At 43.4% G+C, this 21,814-nt stretch overlaps 1 protein-coding gene across 1 annotated transcript; it reads right to left on the bottom strand.

The window, feature by feature from the left end:
* Window positions 1-18,949: 18,949 nt before the first annotated feature.
* LOC149785991 (heat shock 70 kDa protein 12B-like) lies at window positions 18,950-21,582 on the bottom strand. Its single transcript, XM_089976263.1, has one exon. It carries the CDS (start codon window positions 21,168-21,170, stop codon window positions 19,416-19,418), a length of 1,755 nt encoding a protein of 584 aa, XP_089832389.1. The 5' UTR covers window positions 21,171-21,582; the 3' UTR covers window positions 18,950-19,415.
* Window positions 21,583-21,814: the final 232 nt, after the last annotated feature.

The following is a 21,814-nucleotide window of genomic DNA, read 5'->3' as shown; positions in this document are numbered from 1 at the left end:
TAACGAAAATTTGGCCGAGCAACCCGCCAATTGTGTGTCATCCGATGGCCTTTAGATCATTTATCAGTTCCACGTGGGCCTTGTGCCTGTCTCTCCCGTCCGTATCACGCGGGGTCCACGCAATTGATAGGTACTTCACCCGGAGTGAGATTTTGCTGGCAGCATCCATCTGGGTCCCAAGCCGAAATAATTATACTCTTACAGATGTTTCCACTGGAACACTTACTCTAGGGAAGCACTGATATCTAAGGCTGTCCGCGTTGTCGCCACGAGTTTGTACCTTGGTGGCCCCGACGAATGAGATATTTTTCTCGCCGAGCAAGACGCGGGACCCAAGAGGTCATGCTACCCACTGGCCACCACTACCACGTGGCTATCGGCCATTGGTTTAGTGTTTCGGCAACGTCGTTGATTTTTCAGCCGTACGAGGGATTAAAAAGAATCAGAAGCATTTGTGCCTACCACCAGACTGCATTTGCACGCTGCTGATTGATCCATCTGGCAACGGCTAGACCCAGCTGTTGCTGACCACCCTGTCGCCATGGATGAAGTGAGACTGGCTGTAAGTGACAGCCCCAACCCGGACTACCCAACGCGCTATAACGTGGTGCGGTATATTAGTGACCCAACCGTCTACAAGATTGTACTACTGTGCACGCCCAGTGGCTGTTAGCCTATTAAAGAAGAGTTCCACGCCATGGAAGCCGCGGTATCGTTCTTTTCTAGCGACGATAGCGACCTAGGGCCAGAGAAAGATAATCGCGAAAAGAACAACTTTATCGTCTACCATGATATGATGCTGAAAGAAGAAAAGAATGCTAGCAGCTCTTTTGCTCCGCCCAGATACACTTATCAAATGACAGCCATGTTAGAAAAGTTTACCGATTAGGGTCGTCAGTATATAATAAATAAAGGACCGCTACCGGCTTTGGACGATGTTCCACCCAACCGGAAACAATTTCTGTTGCACCAAACTTGCTGATAAAAATAACATCGACGCCAAGGCTGGTCGGCTCATCGGGATCTTATATTAAAAGTATGGACAGCAGCCATAATCCTTGTAAGCGGAACTGGGCATACAGGTAGAAAAGCAATTATTCAATGGCGGAGACCGCTCGCACATGGGCCGAGATCGAGGAGGTCAAGAAAATAAATGGGTCAGGGACTGAATAGGGCACGAACTTTAGCTGAAGTTTCCGGCGACTGAAACATGCCGCCTGACGTGCGCGATATGGTGAATACGGCTGGTGAACAAGGCCCACCATCCAAACCAAAAGGATCTACTGGCCCATGACACCACCAGTTACTTTGTTTCCGTGGAGGCCTACCTCGAGGTAGTACTCAGGTTCTTAAAGGTGGAGGGCAACGGCTACGTCGGGGCAGACAAGGTAGCGCTCGTCAACAATGGTATCTTGGCATTGTTTGACACCGGTCACAACTTCACTGACAACAACCAGGTGGAGGCCTGCTTCTACCGCCTCTACGCTGCCACACAAATCCTTGTCTTGGCCCGCGTTCGCTTCGCAGAATCCACGATTATGTTTGTAAAATAAGCCACGGTGAACGCCGACTATGCCCTGCACAATATACAACTTGTGGAAAAGCCCGTCGGCAAAGGAGATCTCGTCACTCGCAGAGTGTTGGGCTTTGTTAACGACATCTTTGAACGTGGGCTTCGGGGTTCGAAATGGGCTGCTGCATGGCAAATTTTCCTGCGTCATCCCGCTAATTCATATCGGCTTCTGCCGGGACGTGCACAAGGTCATCTTCAGCGTCGCTGACCCGCTAAAATATCGATGACAACTTCATATTCAGCACTAAAGACACAAAACCAGGCAAGGTCACGCTCGGGATGCTCGAAGATCGCACTGTGGATGAAAGACATGACGTCAGCGTTGGAAACCAACATGATTAACTTTATGAGAGAGTAATCTTTCCCTCCAGGCCATGACCACGAACACGCTGTAGAGCGTGGGCAATGGCCAGTTCCCCTGAAAGATGAAAGTCCAGCATGGCATATATTTTATTCTTTGTATAGAGAAGCCACGTTATAATCAAATACTTACGGTCATGTATTGTATGTATTGTCAATGTTGACATTGCATATCAAGCAGAATGTATTGTTTGCAGTGTAATAAACAACACACCATACAAGACACCGATTGCTGACATGGCAGTAGTATAAGGGGTGAGATTAGCGACAATGGGAATTAGCATTAAAAACACCCCTGGGTAAGATTAGCGACAATGGAAATTTAACATTAACCACCCTGGGTAAGATTAGCGACAATGGAAATTTAACATGGGCAAAAAACCCTGGGTAAGATTAGCGACAATGGAATTTAACATTGGAGAAAGGAAAAAAAAGGAAATATTGAGATTAGCGACAAAGGCATTCGAACAATGAAAAAAAAATACCGATTCTAGGGACAAAGGCAATTGAACATGGGGAATAGAGTTTGGGTCTGTCTAGGGACAAGGGGAATTGAACATGGTAATAGAGGTTGGGTTTGTCTAGGGACAAAGGGGAATTGAACATGTTAGAAAAAAAAACTACTTTAGGGACAAGGGGAATTGAACATGGGATTTTTTGTTTTAAAAAAAAATTTATAAAGGGGTAGGCAATCGAAAGGCTATCTCTTTTCGAGAAATGTGGGTGGCCCTGAAAAGGGCCTTTGGATTTATGTTAATATTAATATTAGTCACATCTTCTTCTTCTTAAACTCGTTCTAACTGCAGGTCCATACACAAGTACCCTCTTGAGGCATCCTTGTCTTTCTATGTAAACTCTTCTCATCCATAGACTAGTATCTGTCCTATCAACAACAGTCCACTTGGACCGGACATACATGAGCATGTCCGTCCTAAACATCATTGAAGACACAAGGCTGGATGATTCAACTGTGGTCCACATCGTGAGGCGACGAGAACAGGTGAATCAATGCAGTGAACTGCGCTTATTTATAGGTAGAGGAAGGATTGAAACGGATTGAGTTCATTCACCAATCCGAACACGCGTTACAAAATTCAGTCAGTCCGCATCCAATCCGAAGAGAGCAGTCTGTGACGTCATGTGGTCTATATAGATTCGCTAGCGCCTGTGTGCTGTCAATCTATGCGACAGTGATTCAACATGACGGAAACTCAGAAAACGATCCATTGGGGTGCACCAGCAGTGGAGACCGCTCAAGGGAACCCGGACTTACTTTCAGAAGAGGTGAATTGGGATTTTGTGGATTTTCTTACCTCGCAAGAATTTGTTCAGGAACCTTCGTCTCATTCTTCATTACCGCAAGTGGAGAATTTTAGACATAGACAGAAAGAAGAATTGGAGAAATTTATGCAACAACAAAAGGAAGCGGAACAAGCTTTTCTCCTACAGCAACAGCAGCAGCAACAAGAAGAGGTAAGAAAAAACAACAAGAAGAAGAAGTAGCAGCAAAGGAACAAGAGGGTGAAAATCAAACGGCTACGGTACTGTTGGACATTTTAGCGGAGTTAAGAAGTCTGAAACAAATGTATCAGACTTCTTTATCACGACCGAAGAGAATACGACCTTCCCGAGCTAAACACGCCAACCCTGTGACTAAGCCTATCGTACCACCCTTAGTGATTTCAACCCAATCATCATCATCAGAAGTAGGCCTCGGCCGTGGCAAAGGCTTAAGACAGTTAAAGTTGATTGCTTAAACTCACCCCTACACCAAAAAAGGCCCTTTTCAGGGCCACCCACTTCTCTCGAAAAGAGATAGCCTTTCAATTTGCCAATAACTCAAAAATCAACAACAACAAAAAACCGTTTTACCCTTATAGTACATGTCTAAGTATGAGTGCGTGAGTGTAGCTTCTTATTTTAAAATCAAAACTCAAAGACACTTACCTTATATAATTAATGTATTCTTTTCTCCATAGTTACAATCCAATTCACAATTCACAAGAGAACACTTTATAAATTACATTCACTTCTTCTGCTTCTTTTTTACTCTCTCTTTTTTTTTCAATTTCTTCACCGTCACAGTCTTTTCCTCCTCTTCCTCCTCACCTTCTTCCCTTCTTCTTTTCTTCACCTGGCTGCTTTCTTCCTCTGAAGAATCTCTCTCTTCTTCTGAAGAATCCCTCTTTTCTTCCGACTCCTCTTGTTTCTTTTTTGGGCAATCTGGAGACCAATGTCCTTTTTCTTGACAATAATAACAGGTATCTTGACTTTTGTCTTTTCTAGCCCCTGTTTTTGTTCTTTTTTAACGGTCTGGACACTCTGAAGACCAATGCCCTTTCTTCTGACAGATATAGCAAGTATCTTGACTTTTATCTCGAAAGGAAGGAGAGTAGTCCGTCGGCTGGTCTGAAGAGAATTTTCTAATGACCCCTCGCAAAGCTCTGATGAAACGTTCCATCTGGGTAGTCTCTTCCATCGTTGTGATCGGTTTGAGAGCGAAATGAATAGTGAAAGGACAAGACACACACCCTTTTTATATACGCTGGTTTGTCATGACTATAAATTAGTCTATGGTGTTTAAACTTGAGTCATTTGACGTTTTGCACTCAAGATGAAACGATCCTATTCATTCGAGAAGAAAGAAGAAGAAGAAAGTAAGAGGCAGAAACGTGATCTATCGCCTCGTACCAGAGCTGAAGTCTTGGCACAAATTCATGCCAGTGATTTTAAAGAGGACATGAGTGAACCAGAATCCGAACCCTCTAAACAAAGTTCACCACTCTTAGTCAACCCTGAAAAGTACTATTCCATTCGAGAGACGGAAAAGCGCTCCTCTAGAAAATTTAGAACCACGGCTTACACCTACACAGTGAAGTTTAAAGATTTCAAGTCCGACGTACCATTGGAGAAAGCAGAAGGGTTTATCACCGAGATGTGGGATTCTTTGCTCACCACACTCAAGCGACAATGTCAACCCAAAGAAGACGATCGCTTGACACTATCCATAGATCACGACAGCTTGAAATCCCCTGTTTGGATCGAGTTTAGCAGACCCGCAGAACTAACCCCTTCCAAAGTAATGGACAAGATTCAACACGTACAACAATCTAATGACCAGTTTGACATCACCGATGGTAAAGTCACACTGAAAATGGCCCACGTCTCTCCTCCTCAAGGGACCGGACAACGCAATAAGGTGTTATTGGTGAACGACCTTCGCAACACCAAAAAGAGTCTCGTCCAAATTCACAATTCTCAAGACCAGATGTGTTTAGCCCGAGCCATCGTGGTGGGACGAACCTATGCCAACAAGAACGACACGGTAGAATGGAAAAGAGCCTGGAAAACTATTCAACGATCCGACCGAGCCAAACAACGAAACGAAGCAGAACTCCTGTTACAACAAGCCGGACTGTCCAAAGACACACCCTGTGGCATTCCTGAGATGCAGAAATTACAAGATGTCCTAGCTCCACTCTACACCTTGAAAGTGCACCCTCAAGAAATGCGCGGACCTCTGTTGTTTCGAGGGAAAGACTTTAAGGACGGAAAATACATTCATGTCTATTATCAAGACCATCGGAACGTATTCGGTCGATGGCTGGGACTTAGAAAACCCCAAGATCGTGTACGAGTTTAACGGTTGCTTATTTCACGGATGTCCCGTCTGTTACCCTGATCGTAGCACTAAAAATCAGTTTTTACAACGAACCATGGAAGACTTGTACCAGGACACTTGCCAGCGACGCCTAAAGTTAGAACAGCAAGGATACCAAGTGGTGGAAATGTGGGAACACGAGTACGATCACCGTATGAAAACCGATCCCGAGTTTAAACGTGCCGTGGAAAGTTACAAGCTGATGGACCCCCTAAACCCGAGGGATAGTTTGTACGGAGGAAGGACCAATACCACCTGTTTGCTGTATCAAGCCGACGAAGAGAAAGGAGAAGAAATCAAATACTTGGACGTGTGTTCGCTGTATCCCTACGTGTGCAAATATTGTCGCTTTCCTGCAGGGCACCCACAATTGTTCACGGAACACATCGACCTGAAAAACATTCGACAATACGAAGGCTTGATCAAATGTAAAGTTTTGCCTCCCACGAACCTATACCATCCCGTCTTACCTCACCATTGTCAAGGCAAACTGATGTTTCCATTGTGTCGTACTTGTGCCGAAACGTGCAACCAAGACCAACCTTGTCAGCATACCCAGGAAGAACGTGCCTTGACGGGAACCTGGATCAGCGTAGAATTGTTCAAAGCTCTGGACATGGGATACCAACTGTTAGAAGTGTACGAAATTTGCCACTTTCCCAAGACACAACAATACCACAAGGGTGACCCCACGCAGAAAGGCATTTTCGAAGACTACGTGGATGCCTTTTTGAAACTGAAGCAAGAAGCCAGCGGCTATCCTTCCTGGTGTCACACTTCCGAAGACCAAAAGACATTCAAAGAGAAATACTATGAACAAGAAGGCATCTCCTTAGATCATATCGAGAAAAACGAAGGCAGGCGGTCGTTTGCCAAAGTGATGTTAAATTGCTTGTGGGGTAAAATGGCACAACGACCGTGTTTACCCAAGACGGAATATTTGACAGAACCTTCCCGCTACTTTCAGATGATTCACGACAAAACCAAATACATGAAACACGTGGACGTCGTTCGCGAGGATTTGATCTTGGTCAATTACGAAGAAGTTCTGGACTTTGTACAAGACGACCCCTTTGGAAATGTCATCATTGCGGCTTACGTGACAGCCCATGCTCGCTTAAAATTGTACGAAGCTTTAGAACTGTTAGGGGAACGTGTCCTGTACTTTGACACGGACAGTTGCATTTACATCCATCACCCGATTCAACAGCACCCTGACATCGAAGGAGACCGTTTAGGAACCTGGACAGACGAACATCCTGACGACAAGATTCTAAGCTTCGTCAGTGGTGGTCCCAAAAATTACGGCTACGAATACCGGGACCCACAAGGAGAATTGCACACGACGTGTAAAGTGAAAGGATTGACTCTGAATTATCGTACCAGTCGTGTGGTGAACTTTGGGGTATTGAAAGAAGCCTTGCAATCGGGAGAGGATGGAAACTTTAAAGTGACCACCTATCAACCGAACAAAATTGTACGTTTACCCACTCACCACATCGTCAGTCGACCCTTGGAAAAAGTCTATCAAATCGTGTACCAGAAGCGAGTGCGACTTCCCAATCATTTCACCTTACCGTATGGACACGTCGGGATTGGTCTGTATATAAAAAGGAACCCTAGGCAAGATCGATAGTTCATTGTGACTACCAAGACCGAGCGAACAAGATGAATTCTTTCAGAGAAACACAAAACAAGTTTAGACAGGCACAGTTCAAGTGTGGGGCTTCTGAAGTGGAATGCGATTTTGAGCCTTGCGACTTTTCAACCTGTGTTAAAGACGGTGCCAGAAGAACCCGTCACCCAGGACGGGACTGTCGTGGACAGGCCTGAAAGACCCTTTCGGGAGGACACTTGTGTGACCTTACCCCCTACTATAGAACTGGTTAGAACATTACCCAAAACATGTTCTACAGACATTTGTGTTTATTCCACGTTAATGGTTATCATGTGCCTTTTATCCTTATACTTAAGCCTTTGGCTTTTATGTACTTTTGTCTTTCGTATTCATGTTTGAAACATTCAATAAACGTGTTCTGAAAAAAAGGATATAAACTCTTGTCTTGTTTGTTTTCGTGTCACAAGTGACATTTCTCACACTATGGCTACCTCTGCTGTCTCTGCTCCCTCTTCCTCTACTGTCAAAGTCATCGACGAACACTTAGATCGTGCCAGTTGGGAGGCTTTGTATCTTCGCCATCCCTTTAACATGATCATTGCTGGACCTAGCGGTTCAGGCAAAACCGAATTCGTCAAACGTTTGATCGAATATAAACATCATTTGATCGATCGGCCACCTCAACGGATCGTGTGGTGTTACAAAGAGTGGCAATCGGCGTACAGCCTCTTGCGAGAAAGTCAAGACGATTCCATCGTGTTTGTGGAAGGCATTCCTAAAGAAGACGACGGCATCGTCTCTGACTCCCGTCTAACCCATTTGGTCATTTTTGACGACATGTTAGGAGAAGACGAAGAAGAAATTAAATTGTGGTTCACGCGCAAAGGGCATCACCGTAATGCCAGTGTCGTTTACATCACCCAAAATTTGTTTCAACAAAGTAAAGCCCATCGCACCATCAGTCACAATGCGCATTACGTGGTCTTGTTTAAAAGCTCTCGAGATAAATCGCAGGTGCAAGTCTTAGCCAAACAGTTAGGAACGCCTTGGCTGACTCAGGTGTACGACGATGCCACTCAAACTCCACACGCCTATTTACTCGTCGATTTGAAACCTACGACCTCCGAGGATTTGCGATTTCGTACCCACTTGTTTCACCACTGGTGCCAAGACGGAGGGCCTGTCCTGTACACGTCTCCGTCCTCGACTTAATTTCACTCCACAAAAAAAATCTATAAAAACCTCAGACCCTTTTCGTCTGTCTCACACAGCGTCAACATGACGTCCCTTCAGTCGCATCTTCCCGTCAAATTGATTCGTGCCTTGTATGGCATCAGTCGAGAAACAAATCCACAAATACGAGCTCGTGTCTTAGAAGCTAGTCTCAAAGAAGTCTTACGATGGTTCACGGTGACGGCACGTCAATTACTCCAAGGAATCATTCAGATTCCTCATCAAACCAAAAGCTTTTTCGATCGAAACAAAGTCGCTTTGGTCCAACTGGCCGATCCCCGCATCGACACTCAAACCAAAAAACAAATCATTTTGAAACCTGGAGGGAGCGGTACTCTAGGAGGGGTCATCATTCGCTCACTCTTAAGATGGGATCCTAATGCCCCCAAAGTTATACCCAAGACAAAAGTCCAACGAAGCCCCAAGAAGAAGAAAAAGACCAGGTCCCCAAGAAGAACTTCTCCAGTGGCGGGACCCTCCTCTGACCAGACACCACCACCACCCCAGAAAAAGAAAAGAAGCCCCCAGAAAAAGAAACAGAGAAAAAGTCCCCAGAAAAAGAAGAGTCCACAGAAGAAAACTAGTCGCAAGAGAGGCACTTCGGCCAGGACGCAACTTTACACTCGCAAACCACGACCTGCCACGGCGGTGACCGCATCTCCGGCAGCCTCACGTTCATCCACTTCTCCGTTGATGACCCCAAAAATTACTTCCCCAGTGGCAGGACCCTCCAATTTAGTGGCAGTGGCTGCTGCTCACAAAGTACCTTCTCCCAAAATCAAAGTCCAAGAAAGATCGGGCATGTTACAAAGATTACTGGATTTGTCCAAGCAAGAACTGGCTCGATTTAGTCCGTTACGTACCCCTGCACGACGTGTCATGCCTGTCCTCAAACTGATACGACGTAAAGACAATCAGTGGCGACGCGTTCCAGTATAAAAAAGGTGTGTGACCAAGTAGGGTATCAGTGTTTTTTGGTGCTCCTGAAGACTCAAAGATGTCACCCTCCAGAAAACCCCAAGGAAAGAAAAGAAAAGGACTACCACCACGTTTAGCCAAACATGGGGACATGTTATCTGTCCTGTCCAAAGCTTCTCCACCTCTACGAAAAAAACTCATTCAATCGGCCTCCAAAGAGGTCATCGATACCGTGTACGAATGTTGTTTGAACGTGTTGAAAGGCACGATCCTTTTGTCCAAACACCAGAAACAATGCTTAGGCAAACATCGTCACGTTCCTCGCCAAATGGTTCAAAAGAAAATTCCGATTCGTTTGAAACAGAAGATGTTGGTCCAACGTGGAGGCATTTTATCTCTCTTGTTAGGCCCCATACTGAAAGGAGTCTTGGGAACCATGTTGGGAGGACTGGTGGGAGCAAGATTAAAAGGCCCTCGGAAGTCCCAAGATTTCAGAATCGACCCCTGACAACCCCATGGAAGGACGAAAACTAGCTTTAGTGCCTTACAAACGATGGGTGGAATACCATCGGTGGCAAGAACAACACACCCCGCATTTACCTCCCAATCCCCATTTGAGCGAGATGTCCCAGTTACAACACGAATTGCAGTCCTTGATGGATCGCCAAGATTTGTCCGAAACAGAAAAATCGCAAAAGTACGGTCAACTCTTGCAACGACTGCAACTCTTTCACCAGAAAGCTTTAGACGAAACAGCTCTACCCACTCTGAAAGATTTTAAGACCTTGATGAAAAGTCCAGCACCATCACCAGTACCAGTATCAGTACCACCACTACCAGTGACCAAGACAGAAAAAGGAGAAGAAGAAGAAAGGTTTCAAACTCCACCAAAAAAAGTACGCAAGTTAACAACACCACCTACCTCCAGAATTGGATGGATTAAAAGGATGATGGCCACCCCTTCTTCATCACAAGAGAAAAAGAAAGTGAAGACAGAAGTGAAGACAGAAGTGAAACAAGAACCGATATCCCCCGCTCAGACATCCTCCTCTTCAACACCTATTGCCGGTCGCACACGCAAAGCATTGCAATCCAAGAAAATACCCCAAGAGAAAAAGAGTACCATCCTCCAAGAGTGGGTGTCTTATTAACACACCAACCAACACAAAAAAATGGAAAAAGTCTTAGCCAGCATTTACTACGATCCCTCCCATCCTGCAGGTTACGCAGGAGTTCAAAAATTGTATCGTGCTGCCAAAACGCGACTGAAAAGTCTCCGTTTACCTCAAGTGCAACGATGGTAACAAGAACAAGCTACCTACACTTTACACAAACCCATTCGACGCAAGTTTGCCAGAAGTCGCACCCGAGTGGAAGGCATCGATCATCAATGGCAAGCCGATTTAGCCGATGTCTCTCATTTGGCCAGCTACAATCGTGGCTACAAATATTTGTTTTGTGTCATCGACGTCTTTTCCAAATTTGCCTGGGTCGTGCCCTTGACTTCCAAATCGAGCAGCGAGTTAGTGCGAGCCCTGCAACGGGTGTTGAAACAAAGCGGTCGTCACCCTCTTCGATGGCAAACGGACAAAGGCACCGAATTTCTGAACCAAGCTTTCCAAAAAGAATTAAAGAAACGTGACATTCATTTTTTACCACCGAGAATCCTGAAACCAAAGCCAGCATCGTGGAACGTTTTCAACGCACTTTGAAAGAACGCATGTGGAAATATTTTACGCATCACCACACTCTGAAGTACATCGACATCTTACCGCACCTGGTGCAAGCGTACAACCAATCTTACCATCGAAGCATCGGACGTGCCCCGCAAGACGTGACTCCCGACAACGAAGTGTTGGTGTTTGAGCGCCTGTTTGGTACGTCCCCGACGAGGGCTGTCCCCAAGAAAAGTGGAGAGTTGGCCGTAGGAGATTGGGTGCGCATTGGCAAAACCAAACGCACTTTCGACAAAGGTTACTTACCTAACTGGACGACCGAATTGTTTCGCGTCACTGGACGAGTGCATGGCCGTCATCCTGCCGTCTATAAATTGGAAGACAGGAACGGAGAAGTGCTCAAAGGAACGTTTTATTTGCCCGAGTTACAACGTGTCACCAAAAAAGAAGACGACGTGTACGACATCGAAAGCATTCTCGAACGCAGAACCCGTAAAGTGGGCAAACGACGTGTCAAAGAAGTCAAAGTCCGTTGGAAAGGATATCCACCCAGTTTTGATTCTTGGATCGACGCTTCGCAAGTCATCGACTATAAAAAGAAGTGACCATCATGCCTTTTCACACAGACACAGCTACGTCGACCACTCCTCCTTCACCTAGTTCTTCTGTGCAAGATTTACAAAAACAACCCTTGTGGGTGTGGTGTGGAGAACGTGTGCCTAAAACGCAAATCGTCTTTTTCTGCCAAATTTTCGTGGTGTATTGTGTCATCGGTGCAGCCATCGCCAATTTGAGTTTGCAACAAGGAGACAAACAATTGTGGACCATTTCATTGAGCAGTTGCATCGGTTACCTGCTTCCCAATCCCTCCCTGAAATTCTCCTCGAACGGGAACCACGGGAACCTTGTGTCCAGTGCCAGTGCCAGTCACCACTCCAACAACAATCACAACCAGAACCTCATTTTGGGCGGAGACACGCCTTTGACGTCCAGTAACCCCTCGGACAGCCACAGAACTCTGGAATCATGAGTCACCAAAGCCAATTTTACTTGACCTTACCCAGTGACAGTTCCATGGAGGTGTTCCCCAAGAACACGTTGTGCTGTTACACGGCCACATTACCTCAAGCCATCCAGTTAGATCACGAAGCCCATTGGGAAGTGGCTTTGGTAGAAATGATTCACCCTACACAAATCCAAAACATCACCGAAAAGCAAAACACTTTTGAGGTCGAAATCCTGAACCAACAATTACAAGAAGTCATGAATGACATCGGGTTTTCAAGGGACACAAGACCATCCAACAATTCACCCTTCAATATCTACACCTTGAAAATTCCGGCAGGGTTTTATTTTAGTGGTCAACATTTGGTGGACACCATTACTTCCAGGTTCGAGTTAGCCTTTGACAAAGCCCTGAACAGAGTCAAAAAAAGTGTCACCCTGGAGTACCATAAAGTGGCTCGTCGCTTACTGATGAAATTTCAGGATACCCGAACGTTGTCCATCAGTTTTAATCGTGACTTGTTTGATATTTTAGGTGGAGACACAAAAATGGCTCCAAATTTTAAACCGAAGATCAACAGCAATACGGAATTTTACAAGTTTTTTCGATTCCCTGTAGAACTGAACCAAGGACTGCATTTGATGTTCGTGTACTCCGATGTGGTGGAGTATAACGTGGGGGGACACACCTCTGTGCCGTTGCTGCGTGTCATTCCTTTCAAAGTGGATAGTACCACAACCAGTGACCAGGAAGGTGGAAACACTTACCACGTCCACCGGGAATTTGTACATCCTCATTATTTGCCTGTCAGCAAGTCGTATTTGGACACGGTCAACATTGCTATAAAAGGAGATTTGGGACAAAATATTCCATTCACCAAAGGAAAAGTCACGGTGAAACTCCATTTTCGAAAACGGTTCTCTCACGACTCGTAAGTCATGTATCCAGTGTATCGAGGGGTTGCTCGACAGCGAGGACACGGTTTAGGAGATATGTTAAAATCGGCCTTTCGTTCGGTGGCCCCAGTCTTGAAACCGATGGTGACACGCGGATTGCACGCCTTGAAAGATGCGGCACTGACTTAAGGCAAAGAATTTCTCCAAAATGTCATCATCGACAAACAAAACCCTAAAGAAGCCTTCATGAGGGCAGGCAAAAATGTCTTGCTGCAAACAGGCAAAGACCTTTTGGGCCGACGCGAAACACCTATAAATGCCCTGCACGCTACCGAGTCAGGCATTCAGCAAGGACAAGGCAGAAAGAGACGACGAAGAAAACACCCTTTCACCAGACTTCAAGCTAGAAAGGCAAAGAAAAGAAGAACCGTTCGAGACTTAGACGTTTTCGATTATTGAGACACAGCAACAAAAAAATGATGCACCGAGAGTCTTGCGCCTGTTCCAAGACGGAACTAGATCTGTTTGCCATGCCACCCACCATGATGACCATGCAAGAATCCCAATGGGTGGAATTTCATCCCGTCTCCTCATTGACCGATTCCGCTCCCATCGAGTTTGAAATCAAAGGACAGCCCGAAGATTACATCGATTTGAATAGCAGTTACTTGTACTTGAAAGTCAAAGTTCAAGATAAGGATGGAAATGCTATAGACACTGAGCCAGTAGCTCCCGTCAACAATTTCATGCATTCCTTGTTTAGCGGAGTGGACTTGTACTTGAATAACAAACTAGTCAGTAGCAGCATGGATACTTACCCTTATCGAGCGTACCTGGAAAATCTCTTGACGTACGGAATAGACGTCAAGAACACTCATCTCAATGCCTGTGTGGCATGGGAAGCTGACGATGCAGGCGAATTTGAAACATTCAAAACTGATACAGCCAAAGACCACAATGCGGGATTTGTAGAACGAAGAGACAGAATCAAAGACGGACACAGTTTAGAACTGATGGGTCGTTTGCATTTGGACATGTGGTTGCAAGAAAAATATTTGCTGAACGGGGTGGATGTCCGCCTGAGACTGAATCGGAGCAGTGCCGCTTTCCATTTAATAGCTGATAGTGACGATAATTACAAAACCAAAATCCAAGAAGCCAGACTCTACGTACGCCGTGTGGAAGTGTTACCTAAAGTGGGAAACGACATCAGTCAGACGTTGAGCAGAACGACCGCCAAGTATCCGATCCGACGCGTAGAAGTGAAAACCTTCACCATTCCTAGGGGACAGCGATCCATGATTGAAGATCATCTGTTCCAAGGACAGTTACCTAAACGTTTGATTGTTGGTATGGTCGAGAATACAGCCTTCAACGGAGCTATCGCTAAAAATCCTTTCTACTTTCAACACTTTGACGTGTCCAAGATCGAAGTCAGTCGCGATGGCAAGACCTTGTGTACCCGACCTTTCGAACCTAACTTTGACAAGAAGAATTACTTGAGGTCGTACGTGTCGCTGTACGAAGCCACGGGACAGTTAGGAACCAACACCAGTCACGGCATTACGTACGAGGATTATGCAGGAGGCTACGCTTTGTGGGCTTTCGATTTCACTCCAGACCAAGGCAGCGACGAGGGACATTTCCACCCTATAAAATCCGGTCAGATTCGTGTGGAACTTCAGTTTGCAAAGCCACTGGACAAGACAGTGAACGTCATCCTGTATGCAGAATTCGATAATACCATAGAAATCAACAGTTTGAGAGAAGTCATTCTAGATTACTAGAAGCTATGGAAGACTGTTATCCCTCTTTACCTAGTGGAGAAGCTTTGAAGATGGAATGTGAGGAGACCGTGGAAGGAGATTCCCAACACAAAGACGAAAAGGACATCGTGATCAAGTCGAGATGTCCAGAACAAGAACAGCAATTGGTCTCCTACTGTGCTACATACCTGGCAGACACAATTACGACATGGATGAAGCATGATTACTATGGATGTCAAAACATCAGTCAAGAAGAAAAATTCAACGAATATCTGGACGAAGCTTGGAGTCTGTTTAAAAAAGACGTGTTACGTTGGTGGTATAAAGACTTGCGTGAACATTTCTGTCCTCCATTAACGACTCGAGACATCCATTACATCAAAACCCTCTTTGACAAATTCAAAGAGAATGTCGAGATCGAAATTGATCACTTATTATCAGCAAAAGAACATTTAGTGACTTATTTTGATCGTGATTTTTCTAGAAACGATGAGAAAGTAAATCGTTGATTTTGTGACTAGTATGCTTATTTTGTTCTCTTAAGCTAGGAAACGTAGTGTCCATCCATGACTCAATGACTTGCAACAGTGGAAATCACAATTTCATTCACAACGTTGCCAACCCTGTTTACAGTAGAGTGTAAATTGAAAAAAATGTTTGATGTTATATTGTTGGATTATTGTTAAAAAATGTAAGAGTTGTTGGTTAGTGTTAATTGATTTTTGAATAAAAAATGATGTCTTTTGAAAAAAATGCCTTTGTGATTTGTTTGGCTATAGGAATGTTTGATTCATGCTCTTTGACTTCTTACTATCCCTCTCATGACACTCATTGAACACTGCGGCTCGAAAACCGTGGAGGGATGTTTTCCTTCACGTCCGCGCTTTGACTTTAAGAACCGGGTTGTTTCCAGTCTAATCATCCATTGTCGACTCATCCTCCTACGAAGATGTGCTCCAAACTAGCTAAGCTAAACGAAGCCTACGTGAATTTGCATAGGGTCAGACACAGTCTGATACCGAAACCAGAAGAGATAGAGAATGTGAGAATGTTAAAAGTCACTGAAGACTTGATAGAAGAACTCTTCAGAGAAGAAGTGAACAGGGAGAAAGAAGAATGGACAGAGAAGTACAGACTTCAGAGACAGCAGCAACAACAACAACAACAGCAGCAGCAACAGCAGCAGGAACCTGAACCTGAGAGAGGCTTTGTCGATTGTCGTATCGACACCAAAGAGTTCTTCTTCTCTTTCCGAAGAAGCAGACCTATCGCCAGAAAGTCTATCCTCAGAGGACATCGCATTCTTAGAAACTAAAAGATTGCCATAGCAAACAAAAAAACAAAACAAAAAAAAAACAGCCCTTTTCAGGGCTACCCCAATACTCTAGAAAAGAAATAACAATCAATTTGCCAATGTGTGTAGGTAGAGTAGTGTGAATATAAACACTAACTCTTTTTTTATAGTGGGAGGGTATGTGTTTGTGTGTTTGTGTTTGTAACATCTCACGTACGTTGGTGTGGATAGTAGATTAAGATCATGTTTTTTGGCTGTTTGAGGTGTGGGGAGAGTAGATTGGGGGGGGGGGGGTTTGATTAGATTGCTTTGCGTATGTGAATAGTATATTGGAGTGATTAATGAAAAAAAAATTTTAGAATAGGAATGGGTAGTATAAAAAAGTGAGTGTTTCTTTTAGGTCCGCGCGATGTTTTTTGGTCATGATCTAGGTAAGATCAATTTTATGTTTTTTAGGGGGATGTTTTCCTTCACGTCCGCAGTTTTAGCATAAATTGAAACTTGTTCGGCAGTCCAGCTACCCTTGTTGATTGATCAACACCAGAATGAACACGAGACTGGCGAAACTGTTGGAACTTCATGTGCATCTGGAATATGGCAGGCGCCTGTTGAACGAACTGGCCGCGGAGGCCATTGTGGAAGAAGGAAGGATGAGAGAGGAGGAGGAAAGAAGAAATAAAGAAGAGGAGGAGAGAAGATACAAAGAAGAGGAGGAAAGAAGATACAAAGAAGAGGAGAGAAGATACAAAGAAGAGGAGGAGAGAAGATACAAAGAAGAGGAGTAGGAAAAGGAGAAAAGAAGAAGAAATTTCAGAATCCCAGAAACCGAAAATTGGGATTCTGAAGCCACATATCCTGCCTCTGCTCTCTCCCCCAAAAAAGTAAAAAGCAACTGGGGAACAAGATGTGTATGTGGCGCCAGGCCTGGAAGGTGTTACCATTAACCAGGTGTCCATGAAGTTCCAAAAAAAACAGCCCTTTTCAGGGCTACCCAATACTCTAGAAAATAAATAACCATCAATTTGCCAATGTGTGTGTGTGTGTGTGTGTGTGTGTGTGTGTGTGTGTGTGTATGTGTGGGTAGAGTAGTGTGAATATAAACACTAACTCTTTTTTCATAGTGCGAGTGTATGTGTTTGTGTGTTTGTGTTTGTAACTGCTCACGTAAGTTTGTGTGAATGGTAGATTATGGGTTTCTTTATTGTTTCTTAGCGTATGTGAAGAGTATAGTTTGGGTTTTGTAACCGCTCACGTACGATTGTGTGGATAGTAGATTATGGATTTTGTTTATTGTTTCTTAGCGTATGTGGAGAGTATAGTTTGGGTTTTGTAACCGCTCACGTACGATTGTGTGGATAGTAGATTATGGATTTTGTTTATTGTTTCTTAGCGTATGTGGAGAGTATAGTTTGGGTTTTGTAACCGCTCACGTACGATTGTGTGGATAGTAGATTATGGATTTTGTTTTAATGATTTGCGTGTGTAAATAGTAGATTTGGGGTTTGTTTATTGTTGCTTCACTTATGTGGATAGTATATTATACAAAATGAGAAAAGTAGGGGATGTTTTCCTTCACGTTCGCGCGTTGTTTGGTCATGATCTAGGTAAGATCAATTTTATGTCTTAGGGGGATGTTTTCCTTCACGTCCGCGCTTTTCGTATAAGAACCCACAGTATTCGTCGTTCAAACCATTCTACAAAAAAGATGGCTTCGAACCACCTTGACAAAATGCAAAAATTACAAGACGTTTTAGACAATTTAGGAATAATGGAGCAGATGTTAGTGAGACTCAATGAAGACCACTATTCCTATAGTCCCCATCGACTAAAGATGGAAATTAATAACTTAAGAAAAGTAAAGGACATAATAAGTGGTGTCATGAAAGAGATAAAGGAGGAGAAGGAGGATGAAGAGGAAAGGATAAGAATACGAAAATGGAAAGAAAAAATTGAAAAAGAAGAAGAAAATGAGAAGAGGAAGAAAGAAGAGGAGGAAGAGAAGAAGAAAGAAGAGGAGGAGAAAAAAAAGAAGAAAAAGAGTGTAGGAGAGAAAATAAGAAGTTGGTGGAGAAAAAGAAGAAATTAGAAGCAGAAGAAGAAGAAAAACCAAAGGCCCTTTTCAGGGCCACCCATATTTCTCGAAAAGAGAAAGACTTTTCAATTGCCTACCCCTTTTTTAAATTTAAATTTAAATTTAAATTTTAAAAAAAATTTTTTTTTTAAAAATCCCATGTTCAATTCCCCTTGTCCCTAAAGTAGTTTTTTTTTTCTAACATGTTCAGTTCCCCTTTGTCCCTAGACAAACCCAAACTCTATTCCCATGGTCAATTCCCCTTGTCCCTAGACAGACCCAAACTCTATTCCCCATGTTCAATTGCCTTTGTCCCTAGAATCGATATTTTTTTTTCCATTGTTCGAATGCCTTTGTCGCTAATCTCAATATTTCCTTTTTTTTCCTTTCTCCAATGTTAAATTCCATTGTCGCTAATCTTACCCAGGGTTTTTTGCCCATGTTAAATTTCCATTGTCGCTAATCTTACCCAGGGTGGTTAATGTTAAATTTCCATTGTCGCTAATCTTACCCAGGGGTGTTTTTAATGCTAATTCCCATTGTCGCTAATCTCACCCCTTATACTACTCATGGCTTTCGGGCTTCCGCCATTTAGTTGAATTGTGTCATGTTGGCTATAAATAGGAGTGCGCTCTCGTTATTGGCCAGACAACTGATGTGTACAGTCGGCGCCAGAATTCAAAATTACTAAGAAGTAAAGTGTCAAGATTATACATTCTAAATGAAAAGAAAAATAATACCCTGCAATGTGAAATAACAGGAAACCTAAATGCATTTCAAACTGTATTGGAACAGGTCCTCCCCGACACACCTGACAACTTCCACTCCTCCCCCAATCCAGTATATTAGAAATCCAGAAAACGAGTTTAGACAATAATTATAGCTTGTATTTATTTATATGCTTATTTTCAAGATAAGATAAATATCGTTAGATTGTTCTCGACTCTCTGTTGATGATCTAATCCCGCACCTCCAAAACACACGTACACTCATACGTTTTAACACATCACTCTCCTATCTTGTGTAAAAGGACCCTTACGAATAGGTAAGACTCTTGTGATATCGCATCCCTCAAACATCAATAAATAAGAACGTATTAGTGATAGTCAGATAGTAAGTCTTCATCCTTATTTACTTACATTAAACGCAGCGTTATTTAAATACAGGCAATGCCCGGACCTTTTTGGTACCTAAGGCAGACATTAAGACCCTAAAACAGTTACAAAATGCCATTTCTCAGTAATAACAGTATAATATAAAAATAAGTATGTTCATATTAGTCGTTGTCCACAGAGAATGTTCTTGGACATGAGTGGATCCACTAAACTATTGTTGTAATCATATCACAGGAGATCAAATCTAGCAGATTTCACCCTCTGACCAGAACGATCTCTGACTTGAGCGGTGATTTCTGTTCCTCCAAACTGCACCTGTATAAAGACTGATCTGTTGACATCCTCCCTGGAATAGGGTACGTCCATATACAGTGTTCCTATATGTGTGCAACCTTCGTCGGTGACAAAGCGTGGAAATTTCTGGGTGGACTTGTAGAATGGGAAAGCGATTCTTTCTTGATTCTTGTAAGTCACGAACGTTTCAATCTCCTCGCTGCAGTGTCCCACGTTTACCTCTTGCCCAACCTCGATAAGCTTCTTGAAGATATCTGAGCAGTAAGGACCATCATCAGTGTCTATCCTTTTATTTGCAGGATGAATCATCGGATTGTACTCCTCAGACCAATCAAAGCCATAGGTGAATTTGCATATACGGCTTTTAATGACGGATGGATCCCTTCCATACAGTATGGCTCCTCTAAGTACGGCAGTGACAGCATCTTCTGGCACAATGATAGTTTGACGTGGGAACTCTCGTTCTATTGCATTTTGTATTAAAGAACAATCAGAAAATCCTCCAACCAATAAAAGCGTCATTAAGTTTGGGTCGTCTGCAAGTATCTTTTCTAAATGAACTAGAATGCCCTTTATACATTCCTCAAAGAAACTTTTCCTGAACTGCGCTTCATTCATTGTTAATTTGCCCCTCTGATAAAAAACTGTTGCGTCCTTTGGGAAGGGCATTCTACTCAGAGTCTGGGACAAATCGCACTCTTTCTCTTTATGAAGTTCAATAAGAGACACGGGCATGGAGATGTGTACTTGATCTTCGAGAGGAGCACATTTCCTTTTCTCGAAATCGCGGATAAACTCGAAGAAATCGTCCATGTATTTATCTCTAAATGTTTTCCATACTTCAGCACCAAACACTTTCACCATGAATGTACCGAAAGCCTCGTTTACCTTGGTGGCACCCCAATCTCCACCGCTTGCCTGATGCAACTCTTTTAGAGCTCCCGTGCTTGTTGTTTCATGAACAGTCACGTCTATTGTCCCACCACCCATGTCGATAACCATGTACTTCGTTCCACTCTCCATTGGAAGAAAATTTGCACCGGTTCCAGGGTCATCGGTCGACCTCCGAATTGCAATTTCACGACAAAATACTGATGCACATTCTGGCTCTAGAGCAAGTCTCAAATGAGATGGTTCTATTCCAGCTTTCTCCGCAGCCTCTCTCATAAACTGCTTAGATTTATCGCTCCATATTGCAGGCACTGTTAAGACCCAGTAGAAATCCGTTTCCAGTAACCGTGTTTTCTTTTTCTGAGTCAGAGTTACAGCGTCGTCTCTGAGGAATTTGATACTCATTGCAAACACATCGAGAGCGGGCATTTTCTTTGTGCCACTCACATCGGTCAGTTCGATATTTCTATCAAGATTTTCCTCCTCATAAAGCCGCATCTTGAAGTGTTGGAAAAAGTACCATCCTTGATGGTCCTGGTTTTTAGCAAGCAATGCATACTTATTTTCAGCTGTGTATCCAAATGAATCGAACTCCTTGTCGGGCGTGCACAAAACGCAAGTGGGTGTTTTACTAGAACTATGTATTGATGATTTCCACTCTCTTACTTGTATCTCGTTAATACCTTTAGTCATGTACTTGTCAAGGAATGAATATGCATACCCTGAAAATGACGTCCCAATATCAATTGCCACGACAACTAAGGCCTTTGACCATGCATGTTTCACGTCTTGAGCCATTAATAGTATTGGTAGAAATAGGTCCGTTAGTCGATGAATTTACTAAGTATTAACAGCTACTCGTGTGATGATATAGGATTTGCTTTTCAAAAACATTAGGTTGTTCTCTTTTTAATAAAATGTCTGGTAGTGATTGATGGAACTTTCGATTTTGATTGTATTACTGATACTAAGATATCGAAGTTGAAAGTACACAGTTTACATTTTTAGTCTGACGATAGTTCTTGCAGTCTGTTCTCCAATAACTTTTCGTACGTTGACCTTACCTTATTGAAGGTTTACACGTAATATTTCAATTTAGGTTTGTTTTACTGTCCATCTAAATAACTTCCTTCTTGTTGAAGACAATACACGTCATTACTCCGTGTTGTTATACACATGAAAGTATGACATTGTACACAAATGTTTGCACACGATACTTTTGAACAGGTAGACATGGCAAAGTCGTCTGCCAGGGATGACCGCTAGTAAATACTTTACCTATTCAGAAGTGACTGATACGGAGCGAATACGAAATCATGCGCATGTATATTCTATAGCAAACATTTGTTGATCCTGCCAGGTAAATATCCCACATTTGTTGAGACAGAAATATCGTTAATGATTTGAACACATGTTTTAAACAGTTATAAAAAAATAGGTAC

Source organism: Sinohyriopsis cumingii, chromosome 12, assembly GCF_028554795.1.
Source record: "Sinohyriopsis cumingii isolate HCF-2022 chromosome 12, ASM2855479v2, whole genome shotgun sequence".
Classification (NCBI taxonomy): domain Eukaryota; kingdom Metazoa; phylum Mollusca; class Bivalvia; order Unionida; family Unionidae; genus Sinohyriopsis; species Sinohyriopsis cumingii.
The sequence above is the reverse complement of the archived record's forward strand: the minus strand, read 5'-3'. Positions and strand labels throughout refer to the sequence as shown.

Bases quoted from the DNA above. Each gene is read 5' to 3' on its own strand.
- LOC149785991 (XM_089976263.1), bottom strand. From the start codon at position 21,170: ATGGCTCAAGACGTGAAACATGCATGGTCAAAGGCCTTAGTTGTCGTG.